The 27,891-nt window shown below is 36.2% G+C and overlaps 1 protein-coding gene across 1 annotated transcript in view; it reads right to left on the bottom strand.

Moving 5' to 3' along the window:
• Window positions 1-27,891, bottom strand: part of NECAB1 (N-terminal EF-hand calcium binding protein 1) — a 256,058-nt gene that overhangs the window by 182,182 nt on the left and 45,985 nt on the right. The window contains exon 3 of the mRNA XM_027131376.1: window positions 9,261-9,369. Within this exon, the coding sequence (XP_026987177.1) occupies window positions 9,261-9,369 (109 nt within the window). The remainder of the gene's footprint in view (window positions 1-9,260; window positions 9,370-27,891) is intronic.

Below are 27,891 nucleotides of genomic sequence, written 5' to 3'. Positions count from 1 at the left end.
GAGTAGTAACAGGAGTACGTCCAAAAGCACAAGATAAATTCCAAATGTAAAGGTAGGATGGAGGGAGGGAAATGTTCCAAGAAAGAAAATAATGTCCACAGAGAAAAAGAATAACATTGCTACATTGTAACAACTCCTACACTGTAAAAATCCTACATTATGGATATAAAAAGAGGAGAGATAAAGGCAGCAATTAAAGCAATTACCTCTATACTGTACATCCAAATATATTCTACTGCTGGAAAGAATCAAGCATCTTTTCATCAAGAATGAAACACCTGAAAGTGAGTTTAAAAGCTGGCCTTGGAACCTTTTGATTTCTGATATACAAAATAAATAGCTAAAAATCTGAAAATTTACTGAGGTGGCATGACAATGGAAAGAGCTTTGAGTTTTGTTTTCAGGTCGCCATGAAATAATCTCCAGGCCTTACACTACTGTCTGTGTAACCTTGGTCAAATCACTTAACTTTCTGTATCAGATTCCTTAACTGTAGGCTGTGAATAATAATAATAGTACCTTGTTATTTGCTTTTTTGTGAAGATTAAATAAGATGATGCAAGTGCCTGTCATATAGTCATTCAATAAATGTATTTCCTTATTTAATTAAAAATTAAACATTTCCTTTAGAAATTCCTATTTTTTAGAAATTATATACATATTGTCTTGATACAAAATTTGGCTTGTCTATCATCTTTGTCAGAGAAAATTAGAACCAATTATTTTTTCAGCAATTATAACTAAGGAGAAACCATTTCCTGTCACTTTAAAGAAAATCTCCTTAAAATTGTCTTCTTTATAAATCCCTCAAACTATGCTAATCTTCTTAATTATAATGTAGACTTTGTTGATTCCTCACTCTCCCTACAAGGAAGAGTCCTCAGCCCCAGTCAACACTGCAAATTGTGGAATGGTCTGATTTAGGAGGAAATTGTGGTGGTGCCAATGAAATGCCTTCACAGGAAAGAAAAGAATTTTAAATGTAACTCTTAGGAAGTAGCTTGTTTTATTCTCTCCATATCTTCATGAAGTAGATATGCTCAAAGAAAATAAATGGATTTCAGAAATTATTGGAGTGAAAGGCACATTTAAAAATTGAGTGAATAATAAGGAAATTTGATGACTACAGGTTAGTTCCAATAACGAAATGGAATCAATAACTGGAGAACTGGTTATAGATTAGAGTGAGTCTTGGTAAGGTTGTAAGACTTCTATTTTCAGTCTCTAAGAATGTGGCAAAAAGTATACCTCTATAGGATGTAATCAAATAGTGCTTCTCTTAGTTATATACTCAGTTCTTTCTAATTTTTAAATTAAAAAAAATAAGGATAATGTGATATGTGAGAACTGCCCAGAAAATCTGTTAGGTGATTATGGAGAAATACTAAGAGAAAAAAGACCAGGTGTTACTCACTAAGTCTGCCTAAGTTTTTTGCAGTATCTGCAAATACAGAGACTTGGTAGGACCATAAGGAAAAAGAAGGGGGATTATAGGCATGATTCTAGTGGAGTATGGGAAAACAGGAACATTGAGAATAGACACAATCAGATGGTCAAGAAGAGAGGCAGGTGTAGAAGGCTAGGGTCCTGCATAGCTCAATGGAACTAGGATGCCTATTAAAACAAAGATTTCTCCCTGGCTTCAATCTTTTCCCATATAGATAGCTTCAGATTTTCCAGATTGACTCCACACTTTGTAAGAACTCTCTGGAGTTGAAACTCTACCAAGCCCCTTGTCCTCTAAAATATGAGATGGTAAGTGGAAGTCTTTGAGGCTGAGTAGGTAGTTATTTGATCTACAGGGGACTCAAGTTTTGCCTGCCCAGAATTTATTCCCCCTTATTTTGATAATAGCATCCTGGTTCCTTTTCACTTTATTTTTTCCTTGAAAACAGTGATTTTCCAGAGATGTGTATGAGCTCCAAGCCAGGCTAACATAATTCAAGACCAGAATTTTGCTGGTACTACTCTGAAAGAAAACCAGCCTCTTGGCATTTGCCAAGGTGGTGGCAATATGAACCTTGAGCCTCTCGTAACCATCTTGACCTCTCAGCAAGAGAGTCTGCACAAGAGAATAGCCAACATAGAGAAAGAAGAGGTGAGAGATGATAGACAGATTCCTAGCACCACTGTTTGGGCACTTTACTCCAACACACATGAAGCCTACCTCTGGACTTTTCAGATACATGAACCAGATAATTATTTCTTTAAGTCAGCTTAATTTATGTTTCTGTCACTCACAACCAGTAAAGTCCTTCCTAGTACATCTTCTGCCCTGCTGTGAACTCTGCTAAGTAAGGCTTAGGAGAAGTTGAGGGAAATCTATAAAAAGAATGTTATTCTCTCCCTCCTTAGTTTCCTTGGCTCCTCTGGCGCCATGCCTCATTTGGCATATAAGTATGCTAAACTAACATCATTGACCACATGTGTCAGCTAACTTGTGCCTCTCTGTGGAAAACAGTATACATCTGTTGGGCTTTGTCTGCTTATGCCAAAGAGGCAACTTAATGCCTGGACAGATGTCAGCCCGCCATCTGGTTCTAACAGGTAAGTCTTGATCATAAAATGCTCCATCTGGACTCTTCGTTCTCTGTGAGTTTGCTCATGGGCAGTTTGGGCTTCGTCTGAATACTTGGAGTACTCTTCTGCCAGTGTTCCTTTGCCCAATCTATATTGCTAAAACTCAACCCTGACACAGCCAGTGTGTCCACCACACTTTAGCCTGTATTCTCTGGACTTTGATTTTCACTGTGCTCTCTTGACATACAGCTACACCACCTTTTTCCATTTTCTGATTTCATGACTCTAAGTCATGCCATACTTCCTTAGCTTAGCACTTGGGACTGGGGTCTGCCCTATCCTCCAGGCACTTGGTGCTGCTCTCTTAGCGTTCAGTGCTAGTTGAAGATGTATAGGCTACGTTAATAGGGAGATCTCTCTTACCCACTATTGGAGCTATTGGAATTGGAATGACCTTTCTAGTCATAATGCAGTGCAGGCTTTGGTCTTCAGACCAACCTACTAAATACTTATTCCTTGGGTACTGATCCTGCCTTCTTTTCCTAATGCCCATAAAATGTGTCTACTTAAGGAGGGTAATGGGTAACTCAAGGGAGAAGGCGGTTTCAGCAACCAACTAATCAAGCTTTAAAATTTAACTGTTATGCACAAGTATAAAATGAACGGATTTTCCTGTTTCAGAAGGAATAAAATTCTATCATCTAAAACAAACCCTTTGATATTATTACTCTCCAATTATTATGGGACTTTATCTCATTATTGGTGCATAAAAACTGTCTTCAAATATTAGAAAGACTTGTTATAAAATATTCATATTCTGCATGGCCCTAAGAAATTGAACAAATTAAGTGAAACTTTAGAGAGAAAAGTTTCATGTTAGGTTAAGAAAGAAAATTTTAAACTTTCAAGTCTAGCTCAAGATGAACTATGATTTTTTTGTAGGTGGTAATTTTTTGTTGTTTTGTTTTTTGCTTTAGTGTGCTTCAGTGATTTAACAAGTACTGGGTTGAAATCCCAGTGCTCAGCATCCAAATAAATTATTTTAGTCTGGAATAAGGAACACCTGATCTAAAGACATCAGTTGTCCATCTCTATCACAGGCTTCCATCTGCAGGCCCCAAGAAAATTTCCTGTGTGTTCACTGTCTGACATAACAGCAAAACTTCCATCTGGTCTACTGTTTGGTCTATCCTGACAATCTGGAACTCCAAATCGCTATACTGGAAGAATCATTTTTGCCTCCAGGGGATCATTCTCCCTGCCTGTGCTGTGAATCTCTTCTACAAGGAATTATGCTAATTTCTTCATGTATTCCTCTAACTGACTGAAAAATGTGGACATCCTGGCTTTCTGATAAGTGAAAACACTTCTTTTGATGTTGAAGAATAATTGACTAGATTAGTTGCAGGTGTACAACATAGTGATTCAATATTGCTATACATTACAAAATGATCACAGTAAATCTAGTTACCATTTATCATCATACAATGTTATTACAATATTATTGACTGTATTCCTCATGCAGTACAATTCATCCCCATGACTCATAGCAATTCACAATTTTTAACAATATTTGCAGTTATTATAAAATATTAGCTATATTCCCTATGCTGTCAACATATCCTTGTAGCTTATTCATTTTATACATAGTATTTTGTACCTCTAGTCCCCCAACCCTATATTGACCCTCTCCCCTCTCTCTCCCCATTGGTAACCACTATTTTGTTCTCTACATCTGTAAGTCTGCTTCTTTTTTGTTATATTCACTAGTTTGTTGTATTTTTTAGATTCCACATGTAAGTGATATCACACAGTATTCGCCTTCTTTATTTTATTTATTTCACCTAGCATTATATCCTCCAAAAGTCCATCCATGTTGTTGCAAATGGCAAAATTTTATTCTCTTTATGGCTGAATAGTATTATATTGTATGTATGTACCACATCTTCCTTATTCATCCATCTATTGATGGACTCTTAGGTTGTTTCCAAATCTTGGCTATTGTAAATAATGCTGCAGTGAACATGGGGGTGCATGTATCTTTTTGATTTTGTTTTCTTCAGAAAAATACTCAGAAGTGAAATAGCTAGATTGTATGGTAGTTCTATCATTAATTGTTTGAGGAAACTCTACACTATGTTTTCATAGTAGCTGTACCAAATTGCACTCCCACCAAGAGTGCATAAGGTTTCCCTTTACTCCACATCCTGACCAACATTTGCTATTGGTTGTATTTTTGATAGTAACCATTCTGACAGGTGTGAGGTGATATCTCATTGTGGTTTTCATTTGCAGTTTGCTGATAATTAGTGACCTTGAGCATATTTTCATGTGTCTGATGGCCATCTTTATTTCTTCTTTGGAAAAATATCTATTCAAGTCCTCTGCCCTTTTTTACTTGGTTGTTTTTTTTGAGGTTGAGTTGTATGAGTTCCTTGTATATTTTGGATACTGATTTCTTTTCCAATATATAGTTTGAAAATATCTTCTCACATTCAGTAGGCTGCCTTTTCATTTTTCTGAAATTTTCTTTCACTGTGTAAAAGCTTTTTAGTTTGATGTAGTCTTATTTATTTATTTTTGCTTTTGTTTCCCTTGCCTGAGGAGACAAATCCAAAAGAATATTGCTAAGACTAATGTCAAATAGCATACTGCCTGTGTTATCTTCTAAAGGTTTTATGGTTTAAGGCCTTACATTTATGTTTTTAATCCATTTTGAGTATATTTTTTATATGGCATGAGAAAGTAGTCCAGTTTGATTATTTTGTAAGTAGCTGTCTGGTTCTCCCAATACCATTTATTGAAGAAGCTGTCTTGTCTCCATTGTATGTCCTTGCCTCCTTTGTTGTAGACTAATTGAACATATAAACATGGGTTTATTTCTGGGCTCTTAATTTTGTTCCACTGATCTATGTTTTCATGCCAGTACCATACTGTTTTGATTACTGTAGCTTTGAGGTATAGTTTGAAATGAGGGAGTGGGATACATCCAGTGTTGTTTTTCTTTCTCAAAATTGTTTAGATTATTCAGGGTCTTTTGTGTTTCCAGGCAAATTTTAGAATTATTTGTTCTAGTTCTGTGGAAATTACCATTGGTATTTTGATAGGGATTACACTAAAACTGTAGATTGCTTTGGGTGGCATGGACATTTTAACAATATTAATTCTTCCAATTCCTTAGCACAGTATATATTTCCCTTTGTATGTTGTTATCTTCAATTTCTTTCATCAACGTTTTATAGTTTTCCAAATGGGTCTTTTACCTCCTTGGTTAGATTTATACCTAGGAATTTTATTAGTTTTGATGCCACTGTAAATGAGATAGTTTTCTTAATTTCTCTTTCTGATAGTTTGTTCTTAGTGTACAGAAATGCAACAGATTTCTGTATGTTAATTTTTTATCCTACAACTTTACTGAATTCATTGAAAGTTCTAGTAGTTTTTTGGCAGTGTGTTTAGAATTTTCTATATATAGTATCTATACTATATAGAATTTTCTATATATAGTATCATGTCATCTGCAAACAATGACAGTTTTACTTATTCCTTCCAATTTGAATTCTTTTATTTCCTTTGCTAGTCTAATTGCCGTGGCTAGGACTTCCAGTACTATGTTGAATAGGAGTGGTAGATTGAGCATGCTTTTCTTGTTACTGATCTTTGTGGGAAAAGTTTCAACCTTTCACTGTTGAGTATGATGTTAGCTGTGCATTAGTTATTTATGCCTTTATTATGTTGAGGTATATTACTTCTACACCCATTTTGTCGAGAGGTTTTAAATCATAAATTGGTGTTGAATTTTGTCAAAAGTTTTTCTCCATCTGTTTAGATGATCATATGATTTTTACTCTTCCATTTGTTAACGTGGTGTATCCTATTAATTGATTTGCCGATATTAAACCATCCTTGCATCCGGGGGATAAATCTGGGATGAATCCCACTTGATCATGTTGTTTGATCCTTTTAATGTATTGTTGAATTCAATGTGCTAAAATTTTGTTGAGGATTTTTGCACCTATGTTCACCAGAGATATGGGCCTATCATTTTCTTTTTCTGTGGGGTCTTTGTCTAGTTTTGGTATCAGGGTAATGCTGGCCTCTTGCAATGAGTTCAGAAGCATTCCTTCCTCTTCAATTTTTTTTTTGGGGGGGAGGAATAGTTTGAGAAGGATAGGCATTAACTCTTCTAAATATTTGAGAGAATTCACCTGTGAAGCCAACTGGTCCTGAACTTCTGTTTGTTTTATTACTGATTATTTTTCATTACTGCTAATAAGTCTGTTAATATTTTCTATTTCTTCCTGATTCAGTCTTGGGAGATTTATGTTTCTAGGAACTCATCCATTTCTTCTAGGTTGTCCATTTTATTGGTGTATAATTGTTCTTAGCAATCTCTTATGATCCTTTCTATTTCTATAACATGGGTTGTAACTTCTTTTTCATTTCTTATTTTATTGATTTTGGACCTCTCTCTTTTTTTAATTTCTTATTTTATTGATTTGGGACCTCTCCTTTTTTCTTGATGAGTCTGTCTAAAGTTTTATCAATTTTGTTTATCTTTTCAAAGATCAGCTCTTAGTTTCATTGATTTTTTTGTCTCTTTTTTAGTCTCTATTTCATTTATTTCTCCTATGTTCATTATTATTGCTTTCTTCATACTAACATTAGATTTTTGTTGGCATTTCTTTTTCTAGTTCCTTTAGGTGTAAGATTAAGCTGTTTCTCTGGGATTTTTCTTCTTTCCTGAGGTAGGCTTGTATCTCTATAAACTTCCCTCTTACAACTGTTTTTGCTGTGTCCCATAGATTGTGGATTGTTGTGTTTCTATTTTCATTTGTGTGATTTCCTCTTTGATTTCTTCAGTGACTCATTAGTTATTTAGTATATATAACTGTATATATTTAGGTGCTCCCATGTTGGATTTAAATATATTTATAAATGTTATATCTCCTTATTGCATTTATCTCTTTATCATTATGTAATGTCCTACTTTGTCTCTTGTTACAGTCTTTGTTTAAAAGTCTATTTTATCTGATATAAATATTGCTACCCTGGCTTTCTTTTCATTTCCGCTTGCATGGAATACCTTTTTGCATCCCCTCACTTTCAGTCTTTGTCTATCTTTAGACCTGAAGTAAGTCTCTTGTAGGCAGCATACATATGGGTCTTATTTTTGTATCCATTCAGGCACTCTGTGTCATTTGATTGGAGCATTTCATCCATTTACATTTAAAGTAGTTATTGATAAGTATGTATCAATTGCCATTTTGTTAATTGTTTTCAGTTCATTTTTATAATTCTTTATTGTTCTTTCCTTTTTCTTTTGCACTCTTCCAATGTGACTTGATGCTATGTTTAGTGTTATTTTTGGATTCCTTTCTCTATATTGTGTGTATATCTATTATAGATTTGTGTTTACCATGTGGTTTATATATAACAATATATATATATATACACACACACACACGATAATTATACTTTACTGATCTCTTAAGTTCAAATGCATTTTAACAGACCTGCACCCCCACCCAACATTTAATATTTTTTATTTCACATTTTGCATTTAAAAAAATATCCCTTAACTACTTATGGTGGATTAGATGATTTTACTACTTTTGTCTTTTAACCTGCCTACTAGTTTTGTGAGTGATTGATCTACCACCTTTACTGTGTATTTTCCTTTACTAATGAGATCTTTACCTTCATAATTTTCATATTTCTGTTTGTGGTCTTTCTTTTCCACTTAGAGAACTCCCTTTAACATTTATTGTACAGACATTTTAGTGGTACCAAACTCTTTTAGATTTTGCTTGTCTTAAAACTCTCTCTCCTTCAAATCTGAATGTTACCCTTGTTGGGTAGAATATTTTTCATTATATATTTTTTTCCTATTATCACTTTAAATATAGTGACATAACCACTTTGAAAATATTTGGAAAGAAAGAAGGAAAACATTGAAAATATATCTTGTTGGTTAAATTTTCCTTTTTAACTTGCAAGTTAAATTTTCCTCTTTTGTCACATAAATAATATTTTTAAAATATTTTGCTTGATCATGAGAAGCAAATATTTTTTAGAAATGTAATCATAGCTGTGCCTATAGTGCAACATAATAAAGCACTTTAAATGTCAAAAATTAAGTAAATCATTTCTTGTAAAATGACTCAAAAAAATCCATCAGCTAAACCTACAAATTTTCAGAGCTCATATTTTATTTTGCTAGATTTTAAAATAAATCAAGTATATCACTATATACATTGATTGCTCAGAGAAAATTCTGTGTCCTGCATTATCTACATCTCTCAGGCAACACTGATTTGGAGTTCAGCACACACATCTGAATTGTCCAGATAATTGCTGCAATTTCCTATTTTACTACAGTAACATAAAAATGGACTTAGAACAATTTTTAAATTCTTAGATTTCTGAGATGAAATCTAAGAAACAAGGTAAAATTCTACTTTCTTATTAATGGCAGAATTAGAATTATTTATAACCTATGCTTTGTTTTAATTCTGCAAACTCTTTATGAGAACTCCCTACAGAAGATCTTTATTTTCCAGTTCAAAATTCAGTTTTTCACAGCATTTCAATTGTTAGAGGCTATCTGAGAACTGAACATAGGCGTGTTACAAAATGTGTCCTCTGCAGCTTTACTCCATCTGTTTCATTGGTATGTACTTGTTCATGCCCTCTCTACTTTGTTTACAGAATGTAGTGATTTAAAAAAAGTTCCTTACTTGGTATTATGTGTATCAATGGTATGGAAGAGGTCACGTAACTCTTCTCCACTCAGAACACCATCTGCAAAATATGCTTTGAATTCTTCAAAGGACAATTTTCCATCATCTAAAATGGTAAGAACAAACAAAAGAGAAGCAAATCATTTCAATTTTGTATGTTATTATATCTTTTAATTTTTAACATTTTGCTCAAATGCTTGAACAGGTTTGTTTGTGCATGTATACATGTATTCAAAAAGGAAGAACAATTTCAGGTGTTTAAAATAAAAATAATTACCCACCCAGACTGAAGAATGGTCACAGGCCCCCACCTCCTCCTTCCCAGACCCAAGGAGTGGTCATAGGTCTCTGCTATCTCCCTCTTGGAATCCAGGAGTAGTTGTGGGCTCCTGCCACCTCCCTCCCAGATACCAGGAGTCATTGCAAGCCAAGAGTGGTTGCAAGCCACCAGTGCCACCCTTGCAGACCCCAGGAGTGGTTGAGAGCCCCCACTGCCACCTGCCCAAACTCCAGGAGTGGTTGTGAGCCACCTCTGCTCCCATCCTGTGTCCCAGGGCCATTCCTAAGCCATTGCCACCACTGAGAACTCCAGGACTGGGCACCAGCAGCCACATCTGCATACCACCTATCAAGGGGATAATGACCAGCACATGCTGAGGAAAGAGGTGCCAGGCATGCATACTAAAAAAAGCCCTCAGACCAAAAATACTAAATCCATACAAGCTACACAGGAATGCTCCCATGTATAAAGAGCCCTCCAAGACCAGAGTACATAATTGCTTCTCCTAAACTCACAGAGAGAAATAAAAGTAAAATGAAGCAGAGGAACCACTCCCAGTTAAAAGACCAAGAGCATTCCCCTGAAAGAACAAACAATGAAGCAGACCTATTCAATATGATAGACACTGATTTAAAACAGGAGATAATGAAAATACTGAAGGAATTAAGAAGGGGTATCAATGGAAATGCAGAGTACAGAAAAAAGAAACTAGAAAGATGAACCAAGAAAAATTAGAAAACTCATTTGCCAAGATAAAAGCTGAGCTAAAGTCAATGAATAGCAAAATAAATAATGCAGAAGAACAAATAAGTGACTTGGAATAATAGAATAAGGAATAATGGAAATCGTCCAATCAAGACAGAAAGCCAAATTTAAAAAAAAGAAGAAAGCAATACAAGAGACCTATGGGATAATATAAAGTATGCCAACCTATGCAAAATAGGGATTCCAGGAGGGAAAGAAAGCAAAAAGGGATCAAAAATGTGTTTGAAGAAATTATGGCTGAAAACTTCCCAAATGTAAAGAAGGAAACAGATATCCAGGTACAGGAAGCACAGAGGGTCCCAAACAAGATAAACCCAAGCAGACCTACACTAAGACATACTATAATAAAAATGTCAAAAGCTAAAGACAAAGAGAAGATTCTAAAGGCAGTAAGAGAAAAGCAAAGAGTTAATTACAAGGGAACCCCACTAACACTATCAGCTGATTCCTCTACAGAAACGTTGTAGGCCAAAAGCAAGTGTCAAGATATATTTAAAGTCCTGGAAGGGAAAAATTTGCAAACTAGAATACTCTACACAGCAAGATTATCCTTTAGAAGAGGAGAGATAAAAAACTTCCCAGACAAGCAAAAACTAAAAGAATACAGCAATACTATACTTATCCTAAAGGAAATATTGAAAGCTCTTCTCTAAATAGAAAAGAAGTAAGAATCTATAAGAAAAAGAAAATTACAATTGGAAAATAATCACTTAAAGAAACCAGTACACAGATTAAAACATTTTAATGAAATGTTTTAATCAAAATTAATCAGAATGTTTTAAATTTTAATCAAAATATTTTAAAATCAAAAATATTTTCTGTGAAAGTGATGACAACCACAATGAATAGCAAAAAGAAGAACATGAAGATGTAAGAGAGGACATCAAAATCATAAAATGTGGGGGAGGAGAGTAAGAAAATGTGGATTTTTTTTTCCCTAGAATGTGTTTGAGCCTATATGACTACCAGTCTAAGGCAACTATATATAGGAAGGAGTTAACATACGTGAAAAACAGTGTAACCACAAGTCAGAAACACACAATAGATTCACAAAAACCAAAAAGAGAACATAAATATAATACAAAAGGAAAATCATCAAATGATGAAAGGAAAAACAAAAGGAAAAAGAAACGGACAAAGAAGAAATATAAAATCAATGGGAAAATAAGGTTTTAAATGGCAATAAATATATATCTATCAATAATTACCTTAAATGTTAATGGACTAAATGCTCCAGTCAAAAGACAGAGTGGCAGGTTGGATAAAAAAACAAGAGTGTACAGTATGCTGCTTACAAGAGATGCACTTTAGGGCAAAGAACACACATAGATTGAAAGCCAGGGGATGGAAAAAGATATTTCATGCAAATGGAAATGAAAAGAAAGTGGGGGTCCCAATACTCATATCAGACAAAATAGACTTTAAAACAAAGGCCATAAAGAAAGATAAAGAAGGACACTATATAATGATAAAAGGATCAATACAAAAGGATTTTACACTTATCAACATATATGTACCTAAAATAGGAGCACCCAAATACATAAAGCAAATACTAACAGACATAGAGGGAGAAATTGACAGGAATACAATAATAGTAGGAGACTTTAACACCCCACTCACATCAATGGACAAATCTTCCAGACAGAGAATCAATAAGGCAACAGAGATCCTAAGTGATGCAATAGGGCAGTTAGACTTAATTGATATTTTCACAACATTACATCCAAAAAACCAGATTACACATTCTTTTCAAGTGCACATGGAACATTCTCTAGAATTAACCACATACTAGGGCACAAAACAAGCCTCTACAAATTTAAGACTATAGAAAATATCTCAAGCAACTTTTCTGACAAAAACAACATGAAACTAGAAATTAACCACAGAAAAGGAAATGAGAAAAAAATGATTCCATGGAAACTAAACAACATGCTTCTAAAAAACCAATGGGTCAATGATGAAATCAAAGAGGAAATTTAAAAATACCTTGAGACAAATGACAATGAAAACACAGCCATACAAAGTCTATGGGATACAGCAAAAGCAATTTTTAGAGGGAAGTTTATAGTGATACAGGCCTTCCTCCAAAAAGAAGAAAAATCTCAAATAACTTAACCAACCACTTAAAAGAATTAGAAAAAGAAGAAAAACAAAACCTGAAGTCAGAAGAAGGAAGGAAATAATAAAAACTAGAGAGGAAATGAATAAAATAGAAATTTAAAAAATAGGACAAAATCAGTAAGACCAGGAGTTGATTCGTTGAAAGGATAAACAAGATTGACAAACCTCTGGCCAGGCTCACTAAGAAGAAAAGAGAGAAAACCCAAATAAACAAAATAAGAAATGAAAAAGGAGACATAACAATTGATACTACAGAATAACAAAAAACCATAAGGGAATACTATGAATAATTATATGTCAAAAATTTGGTGACCTAGAAGAAATGGGACAAGTTTCTAGAAACATACAGCCCTCCAAAATTGAATCAAGAAGAAATAGATAATTTGAACAGACTGGTCACTAGAACTGAAATAGAGTCTGTAATTTAAAAACTCCCTACAAATAAAAGTCCAGGACCAGATGGCTTCACAGGTGAATTCTAGCAAACATACAAAGAAGAATTTATATCAATTCTTCTCAAATTCTTACAGAAAATTGAAGAGCAGGGAACACTCCCAAGGACATTTTAATGAAGCCACCATATCACTGATAATAAAACCAGACTAAGACACCATCAGAAAAAAAAAAATTACAGGCCAATATTTTTGATGAATATAGATGCGAAACTTCTCAACAAAATATTAACAAACCAAATCCAACAACACATGAAAATGATCATAACCGTGACCAAGTGGGATCCATCCCAAGTTTACAAGGATGGTTCAACACACACAAATCAATCAATGTGATACACCATATAAACGAAAGAAAAAACAAAAACCACATGATCATCTCAATAGATGCAGAAAAAGCATTTGACAAAATTCAACATCCATTCATGACAAAAATTCTTACCAAAGTGGATGGAGAGGGAACATATCTCAAAATAGTAAAAACTATTTATGACAAACCCACAGCCAATATAATAGTCAAAGGTGAAAAGCTGAAAGCCTTCCTGCTAAAATCTGGAGCAAGACAACATTGCCCACTCTCACCTCTTCTATTCAACACAGTATTGGGAGTCCTAGCCACAGCAATCAGACAAGAAAAAGAAATAAAATGTATCCAAATTGGAAGGGAAGAGGTAAAATTGTAATTATATATAGATGATACACTGTATGATACCCTAAAGACTCCACACAAAAACTGCTAGAACTGATAAATGAATTCAGTAATGTAGCAAGATACAAGATTAACATACAGAAGTCAGTTGCATTTCTTTACAACAACAATGAAATATCAGAAAGAATGTAAAAAGAAAACAACAAACAAAAAACAATACTTTCTAAAATCACAACCCCAAAAATAAAATACTTAGGAATAAACCTCACCAAGAAGGTGAAAGACTCATAAGCTGAGAGCTATAAAACATTAATAAAGGAAATTGAAGATGATTCAAAGAAATGGAAAGATATCACATGCTCTTGGATTGGAAGAATTAATATTGTTAAAATGGCAATAGTACCCAAAGCAATCTACAGATTTAACACAATCTCTATCAAATTACCAATGGCACTTTTCACAGAACTAGGACAAATAACCCTAAAATTCATCTGGAACCATAAAAGACTCAGAACTGCCAAAGCAATCCTGAAAAAAGAACCAAGCAGGTGCTCGCTTCGGCAGCACATATACTAAAAAAAAAGAACCAAGCAGGAGGCATAACCATCCCAGACTTCAGAGAATACTACATAGCTACAGTAATAAAACAGTGTGGTACTGGCACAAAAACAGAATATGGATCAATGGAAAAGAAGAAAGAGCCCAGAAATAAACCCACACACCACAGTCAATTAATCTTCGACAAAGGAGGCAAGAAGGTACAATGGGAAAGGAGTCTTTTCAGCAAAGGGTGTTGGGAAAGTTGGACAGCTGCATGTAAATCAATGAAGTTAGAACACAACCTCTCACCATACACAAAAATAAACTCAAAATGGCTTAAAGACTTAAACATAAGACATGACACCATAAAACTCCTAAATGAAAACATAGGCAAAACATTCTCTGACATAAATCGTACAAATATTTTCATGGGTCAGTCTCCCAAGGCAATAGAAATGAAAGCAAAAATAAACAAATGAGACCTTATCATATTTAAAGCCTTTTGTACAGCAAAGGAAAGTATAAACAAAATGAAAAGACAACCTACAGAATGGCAGAAAATATTTGCAAATGATGCTACGACAAGGGCTTAATTTCAAAAATATATAAACAGCTCATACAACTCAATTTCACAGAAACAACCCAATCATAAAATGGGAGGAAGACCTAAAGAGACAATTTTCCAAAGAAAGCATACAGGCACATAAAAAATGCTCATTATTGCTAATTATTAGAGAAATGCAAGTCAAAACTACAATGACGTATCACCTCATACTGGTCAGAATAGCCATCTTTAAAAAGTCTACAAATAATCTATGCAGGAGAGGATGTGGAGAAAAGGAACCCTCCTACAATGTTGGTGGGACTGTAACTTGGTGCAGCTACTAAGGAGAACAGTATGGAAGTCCCTTAGAAAACTAAAAATAGAGTTGTCATATGACCTAGTAATCTCACTCCTGGGGATATATCTGGAAAAGATGAAAATTTTAACTTGAAAAGATACATGCATGCCAAATGTTCATAGCAGCACTATTTACAATAGCCAAGACATGGAAACAACCTAAATGTCCATTGACAGATGAATGACTAAAGAAGATACTGTGAGGGCTTCCCTGGTGGCGCAGTGGTTGAGAGATCACCTGCCGATACAGGGGACACGGGTTCGTGCCCTGGTCCGGGAAGATCCCACATGCTGTGGAGCGGCTAGGCCCGTGAGCCATGGCCGCTGAGCCTGCGCGTCCAGAGCCTGTGCTCCGCAATGGGAGAGGCCACAACAGTGAGAAGCCCACGTACCACAAAAGAAAAAGAAGATACTGTGTGTGTGTATATATATATACTGGAATGTTAGCCATAAAAAAGAATGAAATAAGTTCATTTGCAGCAATATGGATGGACCTACAGATTATCATACTAAGTCAGACAGAGAAAAATATTATATATTATATAACACAGGTGGAATCGAAAAAGTAGCACAAATTAAATCATAAAACAGAAATAGACTCACAAACATAGAAAACAAACTTATGGTTACCAAGGGGAAATTGGGGGTGGGGGATAAATTAGGAGTACAGAATTTACACATACACACTACCATACATAAAATAAACAACAAAGATGTACTGTATAGCACAGGGAACTACATTCAATGTCTTGTAATAACCTATAACAGAAAGGAATCTATCTATCTATCTATATATCGGAATATATTTGCTTGCTATACACCTGAAACTAACAATATTGTAAATCAACTATACTTCAGTTAAAAATATATATATATACGACTTGTCATTTAACATATACAGTTTCATCCATTCTTTCATCAAATATTTATCAAGATCCTACTATGTGCCCATACAGTTTTGTGTTAAGAATATATGTAGACAACTCCTTATTGATCCTATAATTTTGATGGAGGATGTAACAATTGAACAGCCAAATACAGTATGATGAGGGCAATTCTAAGGGACATAGAGTGATGTGAGAGAATGTAGAAAAGAAAACTAATCCACATACTAGGGGAATAGGGACATAAGGAAACCTTCTTGGAAGAAGTGAAAGCTTCTTAGAAGAAGTGACATTTCTACTGAGACACAAGTGAAAAATAAGGGTTAGTGGGGGAAGATCTGTAAAGAGGAAGAGTATTCCAGGCAGAGGAAATGCCAACTACAAAGGTAGGAGGCAAGAAAGAATACGGGTTGAATACTGTAAAGAAAAATCAGTGTACTCAAAGAATATATATTGGAGTAGAATTGTGGTTACCAGGGGCCGGGGTAAGGGGAAATGGGGAGATGTTGTTCAAGAGGTACAAAATTTCAGGTATGCAAGATGTATAAGTTCTGGAGATCTAAAGTAAACAATGCGAGACAGGAGAAGATGGAAGAGTAGAACACGGAGATCACCTTCCTCCCCACAGATACATCAGAAATACATCTACACGTGGAACTGCTCCTATAGAACACACACTGAACACTGGCAGAAGACCTCAGACCTCCCAAAAGGCAAGAAACTCCCCACGTACCTGGGGAGGGCAAAAGAAAAGAGAAAAAACAGAGACAAAAGAATAGGGACGGGACCTGCACCAGTGGGAGGGAGCCGTGAAAGAGGAAAGGTTTCCACACACTAGAAGTCCCTTTGAGGGCGGAGACTGTGGCTGGCGGAGGGGGAAGCCTCAGAGCCACGGAGGAGAGCACAGCAAGAGCGGTGCGGAGGGCAAAGCAGAGAGAGTCCTGCACAGAGGATCGATGATGACCAGCACTCACCAGCCCGAGAGGTTTCTCTGCTCCCCTGCCGGGAAGTGCGGGGCTGGGAGCTGAGGGTCGGGCTTCGGAGCTTAGCTCCCAGGGAGAGGACTGGGGTTGGTGGAGTGAACACAGTCTGAAGGGGTTAGTGCACCACAGCTAGCCCGGAGGGCGTCTGGGAAAAGTCTGGAGCTGCCGAAGAGACAAGTGACTATGTCTTGCCTCTTTGTTTCCTGGTGCTCGAGGAGAGGGGATTAAGAGCACTGCTTAAAGGAGCTCCAGAGATGGGTGCAAGCCGCGGCTATCAGTGGACCCCAGAGACGGGCATGAGACTCTAAGCCTGCTGTTGCAGCCACCAAGAAGCCTGTGTGCAAACACAGGTCACTATCACCACCTCCCCTTCTAGGAGCCTGTGCAGCCGCCAGTGCCAGGGTCGCATGATCCAGGGACAACTTTCCCAGGAAAACACACGGCACGCCTCAGGCTGGTGCAGCGTCACCCTGGCCTCTGCTGCCGCAGGCTCGCCCCACATTCATACACCTCCCTTCCCCCGGCCTGAGCCAGCCAGAGCCCCCGAATCAGCGGCTCCTTAAACACCGTCCTGTCTGAGCGAAGAACAGATGCCCTCAGGCAACCCACAGGCAGAGACGGGGCCAAATCCAAAGCTGAACCCTGGGAGCTGTGCGAAGAAAGAAGAGAAAGGGAAATTTCTCCCAGCAGCCTCAGAAGCACCGGATTAAAGATCTACAATCAACCTGATGTACCCTACATCTGTGGAATACCTGAATAGACAACGAATCATCCCAAATTGAGGAGGTGGACTTTGGGAGTAAGAGAGATTATTTTTTCCCCTTTTCCTCTTTTTGTGAGTGTTTATGTGTATGCTTCGGTGTGAGGTTTTGTCTGTATAGCTTTGCTTTCACCATTTGCCCTAGGGTTCTGTCCTTTCATTTTTTTTGGTTGTTTGTTTGTTTTTACTTTTTAATTTATTTTTCTTAATAATTATTTTTTATTTTAATAACTTCATTTTATTTTATATTTATTTTATTTTATCCTCTTTCTTTCATTCTATATTTTCTCCCTTTTATTTTGAGTCTGTGGAGGACAGTCTCTTGGTGCTCCAGCAAGGTGTCAGGGCTGTGCCACTGAGGTGGGAGAGCCAACTTCAAGACACTGGTCCACAAGAGACCTCCCAGCACCACATAATATCAAACAGTGAAAATCTCCCAGAGATCTCCATCTCAACACCAACACCCAGCTTCCCTCAACAACCAGCAAGCTACAGTACTGGACACCCTATGCCAAACAACTAGCAAGACAGGAATACAGGCCCATAAATTAGCAGAGAGGCTGCCTGAAGTCATAATAAGGCCACAGACACCCCAAAACACACCAGCAGACGTGGACCTGCCCACCAGAAGGACAAGATCCAGCCTCATCCACCAGAACACAGGCACTAGTTTCCTCCACCAGGAAACCTACACAACCCACTGAACCAACCTTAGCCACTGGGGACAGACACCAAAAATAATGGGAACTACGAACCTGCAGCCTGCGAAAAGGAGACCGCAAACACAGTAAGATAAGCAAAATGAAAAGACAAAAAAACACACAGCAGATGAAGGAGCAAGGTAAAAACCCACCAGACCTAAAAAATGAAGATGAAATAGGCAGTCTACCTGAAAAACAATTCAGAATAATGCTAGTAAAGATGATCCAAAATCTTGGAAATAGAATAGAGAATATGCAAGAAACATTTAACAAAGACCTAGAAGAACTAAAGATGAAACAAGCAATGATGAACAACACAATAAATGAAATTAAAAATACTCTAGAAGGGATCAATAGCAGAATAACTGAGGCAGAAGAAAGGTTAAGTGACCTGGAAGATAAAATAGTGGAAATAACTACTGCAGAGCAGAATAAAGAAAAAAGAATGAAAAGAACTGAGGACAGTCTCAGAGACTTCTGGGACAACATTAAATGCACCGACATTCAAATTATAGGGGATCCAGAAGAAGAAGAGAAAAAGAAAGGTACTGAGAAAATATTTGAAGAGATTATAGTTGATAATTTCCCTAATATGGGAAAGGAAATAGTTAATCAAGTCCAGGAAGCACAGAGAGACCCATATAGGATAAATCCAAGGAGAAACATGCCAAGACACATATTAATCAAACTATCAAAAGTTAAATACAAAGAAAACATATTAAAGCAGCAAGGGAAAAACAACAAATAACACACAAGGGAATTCCCATAAGGTTAACAGCTGATCTTTCAGCAGAAACTCTGCAAGCCAGAAGGGAGTGGCAGGACATAGTTAAAGTCATGAAGGAGAAAAACCTACAACCAAGATTACTCTACCCAGCAAGGATCTCAATCAGATTTGATGGAGAAATTAAAACCTTTACAGACAAGCAAAAGCTGAGAGAGTTCAGCACCACCAAACCAGCTTTACAACAAATGTTCAAAGAACTACTCTAGGCAAGAAACACAAGAGAAGGAAAAGACTGACAATGACAAACACAAAACAATTAAGAAAATGGGAATAGGAACATACATATCGATAAATACCTTAAATGTAAATCGATTAAATGCTCCCACCAAAAGACAGACTGGCTGAATGAATACAAAAACAAGACCCGTATATATGCTGTCTACAAGGGACCCACTTCAGACCTAGGGACACATACAGACTGAAAGTGAGAGGATGGAAAAAGGTATTCCATGCAAATGGAAATCAGAAGAAAGCTGGAGTAGCAATTCTCATATCAGACAAAATAGACTTTAAAATAAAGACTCTTACAAGAGACAAACAAGAAAACTACATTATGATCAAGGGGTCGATCCAAGAAGAAGATATTTGTAAATATTTATGCACCCAACATAGGAGCACCTCAATACATAAGGCAAATACTAACAGCCATAAAGGGGAAATCGACAGTAACACAATCATAGTAGGGGACTTTAATACTCCACTTTCACCAATGGAAAGATCATCCAAAGTGAAAATAAATAAGGAAACATAAGCTTTAAATGACACCTTAAACAAGAGAGACTTAAATGATATTAATAAGACATTCCATCCAAAAACAACAGAATACACATTTTTCTCAAGTGTTCATGGAACATTCTCCAAGATAGGTCATATCTTGGGTCACAAATGTAGCCTTGGTAAATTTAAGAAAATTGAACTCGCATCAAGTGACGTCCAACCATAACATTATGAGACTAGATATCAATTACAGGAAAAGATCTGTAAAAAATAAAAACACACAGAGGCTAAACAACACACTACTTAATAACGAAGTGATCACTGAAGAAATCAAAGAGGAAATAAAAAAGTACCTAGAAACAAAGGACAATGGAGACACGATGACCCAAAACCTATGGGATTAAGCAGAAGCAGTCCTAGGAGGGAAGTTTATAGCAATACAGTCCTACATTAAGAAACAGAAACATCTCAAATAAACAACCTAAACTTGCACCTAAAGCAATTAGACAAAGAAGAACAAAAACCCCCAAAGTTAGCAAAAGGAAAGAAATCATAAATATCAGATCACAAATAAATGAAAAAGAAATAAAGGAAAAGATAGCAAAGATCAATAAAACTAAAAATTGTTTCTTAGAGAAGATAAACAAAATTGATAAACCATTAGCCAGACTCATCAGCCAAAGAAAGGAGAAGACTCAAATCAATAGAATTAGAAATGAAAAAGGAGTAACAACTGACACTGCAGAAATACAAAGGATCATGAGAGATTACTACAAGCAACTCTATGCCAATAAAATGGACAACCTGGAAGAAATGGAAAAATTCTTAGAAATGCACAACCTGCCAGGACTGAACCAGGAAGAAATAGAAAATATGAACAGACCAATCACAACCACTGAAATTGAAACTGTGATTAAAAACCTTCCAACAAACAAAAGCCCAGGCCCAGATGGCTTCACAGGCTAATTCTATCAAACATTTAGAGAAGAGATAACACCTATCCTTCTCAAACTCTTCCAAAATATAGCAGAGCGAGGAACACTCCCAAACTCATTCTACAAGGCCACAATTACCCTGAAAACAAAACCAGAAAAAGATGTCACAAAGAAAGAAAACTACAGGCCAATATCATTGATGAACATAGATGCCGAAATGCTCAACAAAATATGAGCAAACAGAATCCAACAGCACATTAAAAGGACCATACACCATGATCAAGTGGGGTCTATTCCAACAATGCAATAATTCTTCAATATATGTAAATCAATCAATGTGACACACCATATTAAGAAATTGAAGGAGAAAAACCATATGATGATCTCAATAGATGCAGAGAAAGCTTTTGACAAAATTCAGCACCAATTTATCATAAAAACACTGCAGAAAGTAGGCATAGAGGGAAATTTCGTCAACATAATAAAGGCCATATATGACAAACCCACAGCCACATCGTCCTCAATGGTAAAAAACTGAAACCATTTCCACTAAGATCAGGAACAAGACAAGGTTGCCCACTCTCACCACTCTTATTCAACATAGTTTTGGCCACAGCAATCAGAGATGAAAAAGAAGTAAAAGGAATCCAAATCAGAAAATAAGAAATAAAGCTGTCACTGTTTGCAGATGACATGATACTCTACATAGAGAATCCTAAAGATGCTACCAGAAAACTACTAGATCTAATCAATGAATTTGGTAAAGTAGCAGGATACAAAATTAATGCACAGAAATCTCTGGCATTCTTATACACTAGTGATGAAAAATCTGAAAGTGAAATTAAGAAAACACTACCATTTACCATTGCAACAAAAAGAATAAAATATCTAGGAATAAACCTACCTAAGGAGACAAAAGACCTGTATGTAGAAAATTATAAGACACTGATGAAAGAAATTAAAGATGATACAAATAGGTGGAGAGATATACCATGGTCTTGGATTGGAAGAATCAACATTGTGAAAATGACTCTACTACCCAAAGCAATCTACAGATTCAATGCAATCCCTATCAGACTACCACTGGCATTTTTCACAGAGCTAGAACAAAAATTTTCACAATTTGTATGGAAACACAAAAGGCCCCGAATAGCCAAAGCAATCTTGAGAACGAAAAATGGAGCTGGAGGAATCAGGCTCCCTGACTTCAGACTATACTACAAAGCTACAGTAATCAAGACACTATGGTACTGGCACAAAACCAGAAATATAGATCAGTGGAACAGGATAGAAAGCCCAGAGATTATCCCACGCACATATGGTCACCTTATCTTTGATAAAGGGGCAAGAATATATAGTGGAGAAAAGACACCCTCTTCAATAAGTGGTGCTGGGAAAACTGGACAGGTACATGTAAAAGTATGAAATTAGAACACTCACTAACACTATACACAAAAATAAACTCAAAATGGATTAAAGACCTAAATGTAAGGCCAGACACTATCAAACTCTTAGAGGAAAACATATGCAGAACACTCTATGACGTAAATCACAGCAAGATCCTTTTTGACCCACATCCTAGAGAAATGGAAATAAAAACAAAAATAAAAAATGGGACCTAATGAAATTAAAAATCTTTTGCACAGCAAAGGAAACCATAAAGAAGGCCAAAAGACAACCTCAGAATGTTAAAATATTTGCAAATGAAGCAACTGACAAATGATTAATCTCCAAAATTTACAAGGAGCTTATGCAGCTCAATAAGAGAAAAAGAAACAACTCAATCCAAAAATGGTCAGAAGACCTAAACAGACATTTCTCCCAAGAAGATATACAGATTGCCAACAAACACATGAAAGAATGCTCAACATCATTAATCATTAGAGAAATGCAAATCAAAACTACAATGAGATATCATCTCACACCAGTCAGAATGGCCATCATCAAAATATCTAGAAACAATAAATGCTGTAGAGGTGTGGAGAAAAAGGAACACTCTTGCACTGTTGGTGGGAATGTAAATTGATACAGCCACTATGGAGATCAGTATGGAGTTTCCTTAAAAACTACAAATAGAACTACCATACGACCCAGCAATCCCACTACTGGGCATATACCTTGGGAAAACCATAATTCGAAAAGAGTCATGTACCAAAATGTTCATTGCAGCTCTATTTACAATAGCCAGGACATGGAAGCAGCCTAAGTGTCCATCAACCAATGAATGGATAAAGAAGATGTGGCACATATATACTATGGAATATCACTCAGCCATAACAAGAAATGAAATTGAGTTATTTGTAATGAGGTGGATGGACCTAGAGTCTGTCATACAGAGTGAAGTAAGTCAGAAAGAGAAAAACAAATACCATATGCTAACATGTATATATGGTATTTAAGAAGAAGAAAAAAAAAGTCATGAAGAACCTAGGGGTAAGACAGGAATAAAGACACAGACCTACTAGAGCATGGATTTGAGGATATGGGGGAGGGGAAGGGTAAGCTGTGACAAAGTGAGAGAGTGGCATGGGCATATATGCACTACCAAACGTAAAATTGATAGCTAGTGGGAAGTAGCCACATATCACAGGGGGATCAGTAGGTGATTTGTGACCATGTAGAGGGGTGGAATAGGGAGGGTGGGAGGGAGGGAGATGCAAGAGGGAAGAGATATGGGAAATATGTATATGTATAACTGATTCACTTTGTTATAAAACAGAAACTAACACACCATTGTAAAGCAATTATACTGCATTAAAGATGTTAAAAATAAATAAATAAGTACATAAGTAAGTAAGCAATGTGACTATACTTAACAGTATTGTATTGTACAATTGAAATTTGCTAAGAGGGCAGAGCTTGTGTTCTCGCTACATGTAAAAAAAGAAAATGGTAACTATGTGAGGTGATGTGTATGTTAAGTAGTTTGATAGTGATTAATATTTTACAATGTATATGTATATCAAGTTGCATATTTTGTACAATTTTAAACTGTCAACTATACCTCAATAAAGCTGGGGGTGGTTGGGGGAGAGAATGAATATATATTGGAAGGAGAGGAGAAGCCAGAGAGAAACAGAGAGTCAATGTCATGAAAAACCTTAAAAATCATGGTAGAGTTTTGAATTTACCCAAAGAGGCACTGCCATATTGGAAAGCTTACTGTGGCTACAGTGAGTAAAATGGAGTGGAGAGGTAAGACACTAGAAGAGAATACCCATAAGAGGACATTGTAGTAATTCCTACAAGAATCAACTTGGCATAAACCTTGGTGGTGACTGTAAGAACAAAGAGAAGTAGACAGATTTACAATTTGTTTAGGCAAAAGAATCAACAGGAACTGATGATCAGTTAGAGGTGATGGGTGAGAGGGAACAATAAATCAAGAATTATACCCACTTCCCAGGACTGAGCAATCACATGGACAATATCACCATTGTAAAAGAGAACACAGGGCAAAAAGTGTGGGGTGAAGTAAACTGCTGTTTTGGACATGTTAAAATTAGATGTTTCTGTGGAATAAGTAGAGGCACCCAGTGAGCAGTAGGGTCATACAAGTCTAGAAAAGGAGAGGGTGGGGCAGGGAGGGAAGGAGTAAATGAAAGAAGGAGGGAGGGAGGAAGGGGGAGGGAGGAAAGGGGAGGGAGGAAAAGAAGAAGGGGGAGAGAGAGAGAGAGAGAGAGAGAGAGAGAGAGAGGTAGAGAGAAAGAAAGAGAAAGGCCGACTGGAATGTATGCTTGGGAGCTATCAATGCATAGGAATTAAAGGTCCTAGAAGTAAGGGAATTCGTTCTCCCAAGAAGGATTCCTACAGTGAGGAAGAAAAAGCCCCAGAACAGACTTTGGAAATGCCAACTAAATTCTTTATGTTTCAGATTTTATAAATGTTTAACTGTTGCAAGGATTAACTGAGAGGCTATATACAAAACATTTAGCATGGTAACTAACACATAGTTCAACAATAGTGATCTGGGAAACAGGTTTACTAGTTCAGTCTTGGTAAGTGAAGATCATTTATGTGTTTGTAATTCTCATTTTCTTCTCTTCCTTGAAAAGTCCTTACACAGACAATCGATATTTAACATGTTTGTTTAAAAATAGAAATTTTTATTTATTTTCTTAGGTAATCAGGTTTTGAAAATCCTAAAATTGGTACTTCTGTGAAAAGAGATTCTTTAAACATTCATTTAATTTCTCCTTCAAGTTTCATGTCCACAAATATGCCAACAACTAGAGTTCTAATCTCAGTATTTCCCCTCCTTCTATTGCAAGCTAAATCTCGTCTTTGTATTTAAAATTACTATCCTCTCAAAACACTGGCTTTTCTTTCATGTATTAAAACATTTTTGAACACTCTAAATATTTTAGTTTGTCAAGATTAAAATACAAAAACATGATCATCTTCAATAATAACCATCCTGGTACAAAATGAACACCTGGAAAGCATTACTGGGTTTAATACACAAAGGACAGCATATACTTTGCATGTGGATGCAAATTTTAGAGGCAGAAATTAAAAATAGCAACCTCAATTCTAAACTGAAGTTCTTAAATTGTAAATTCAGAAAAATTAATAATATATTACTATTTTGTTAAATTTAAAGATTAAATACTTTCTGTTAAATGTACATGTCACCTTGCACAAGTCATTTAGTATCATTATTCATTAACTTCCTCATCTCTGAATGAAAGCCCCTATTATTCCAACCTTCTACATATATATATATATATATATATTTAATGATTTACTGCCATTATATAAATAAAAATAAAATAGAAGCTCTTCCAATTTCAGCTCTGATATATAAAGACCTTAGACATCATCACTTCTGTCCTTAAAACAACAAAAAGCTGAATGCTGAACAAACTCAAAATCAATTACTTTTCTGGGACTCTTTGGAGAACTGAGGTCAAGGGCAAACCACTCGTCAAAATCTGGAGAAACAGGCAAAACCAGAGAATCACAGCCAAGATCTGTTTCCCCAGAGCAGAAGCTACGGGAGCCATAAACTGATAGGAACAGTTAAATGGTAGTTTTGATGAAATGCTGGAGACCGAGTGTAAACTAGCATGAGAGGAGGAAACTTTTTGGGGCTTTAGTCTTTGGGGAGCTTCCATACTTTAGTGGGTTTTACCTCCAGGAACCCTACCAGGCTCTTACTGAGGAGACAAGAAAGATCTGGAAGTGGAAGGGGAAGAGTAATTGTGAAATGTACATGAGTGTTTTCCATGACAATGGTCTACTCTCCAGGGGCAAAGATTTTACCAGAGACATATCCCACCTGGGGGAAGGGCATTTCCCCACTGCAGTCCCATCTAGCCTACCTGTCTCAACTAAGAGTAGGAGGAACTAAAAGACATTGGGAAGGTCACAGCCCAGGGACACAGACCCACTGAAAAACTTGTATTTAATCATAATAGTATAGAACACATCTGCTCCCCCATTCTTTACCATCACACCAACAGGGCTGCCAAATAATAGTACATGACAGCTGAAAGAACTGTCACACTTCCAGAGAAGGAGTGCTTAGGGAAGCCCAAAGTCAATAAAAAAGACAAGAGAAATTTAAAGCCTCTGGCAACTACTAGTAGAGAAAACATTAAATACAGCCCAACTCCTAGTCAGATTAACATAAATCCTCACACTAGAGGCCTAAGTACTTATTCTATTACCTGATACATCACATCCGGCTTTCACAAAAAAATTACAAGGCATGATAAAATGCAAGAAAAGCACAGTCTAAAAAGACAAAAAAGCATAAGAACCAGACTCAGCTATGACACAGATATTGGAATTATCAAACAAGAAATTTAAAATAACTATGATTAATATGTTATGGGAATAATGGAAAATGTAGACAATAATGGAAAATGTAGGCAATATGCAGAAGAGATGGGTAATGTAAGCTGACAGATGGAACTCTAAAACAACTTGAAATAAAATGTTAGAAATAAAAGACACTAACATAAATGAACGCCTTTGATGGGCTCATCAGTGGAGGATACAGCTTAAGGAAAGAAGCAGTAAGCTTGAGCTAGGTCAATAGAAATGTCTCAAGCTGAAATACATAGTTAAAAAAAAATACAACATCTAAGAACTCTGAGAAATTTCAGAAAGTGTTACATACACATAATTAGAGTACCAGAAGAAGAAAGAGAGTATAGAGCAGAAGAAATATTTGAAATAATAATGACCAGGAACTTTTCAAAGTTAAGGTCAGAAACCAAAACACAGAACCAGGAAGCTCAGACAGCACCCAACAGGATAAATTCTCCCCTCTACACCCACACCCAAAGCAACTCTGTATCTTTGAATATCATACCCAACTGCAGAATACCAAAGACAAAGAGGAAATTTAGAAAGAGGTAGAGGAAAAATATAATCTATATAGGACCAAGAATAAGAATTACAATTACAGTGTACTTCTCATCGGAAACCAGGCAAGCAAGAAAAAGGTGGAGTGAAATACTTATTGTTGAAAGAAAGTACACCACAATCCAGAATTTCATATCCATGAAATAATTCTTCAAAATAAAGTAGAAGTAAATACCTTTTCAGACAAACAAAAACGAAGGAATTCATTGCCAGAACTGCTCTGCAATAAATGTTAAAAGAAACTCTTTAGGGAGAAGGAAAGTGATATAGGTCAGAAACACAGATCCACATAAGAAAAGATGAATCAGAGAAAGAATAAATAAAAGTAAAATAAAATATTTTACTTTTCTTACTCTGAATTAATTAACAGATAACAGTATAAAGTAATAATACAAACAACATATTGGTAATTATAGCATATGGATAAGCGAAATAAATTATGCCAATTTCATAAAGAACAGAAGGAGACATTGGAAATATTCTGTTATAAGGTAGCTGTATTACCCATGAAGTGGTACCGTGCTATTTGAAGGTAGATTTCGATTAGGGAAAAATGAATATTGCAAGCTTACATTAGGGAAAAATGTATATAGTAACCACTATTTTTTTTTTTTTTCAGTACGCGGGCCTGTCACTGTTGTGGCCTCTCCTGTTGCAGAGCACAAGCTCTGGAAGCACAGGCCCAGCGACCATGGCTCACGGGCCCAGCCACTCCACATGGGCATGAACCCATGTCCCCTGCATCAGCAGGTGGACTCTCAACCACTGTTCCACCAGG

Source organism: Aethalodelphis obliquidens, unplaced genomic scaffold (assembly GCF_003676395.1).
Source record: "Aethalodelphis obliquidens isolate GAN/ISIS:26980383/991018 unplaced genomic scaffold, ASM367639v1 scaffold39, whole genome shotgun sequence".
NCBI classification, from domain to species: Eukaryota; Metazoa; Chordata; class Mammalia; order Artiodactyla; family Delphinidae; genus Aethalodelphis; species Aethalodelphis obliquidens.
This window is presented reverse-complemented; position numbering and strand designations above follow the sequence as displayed.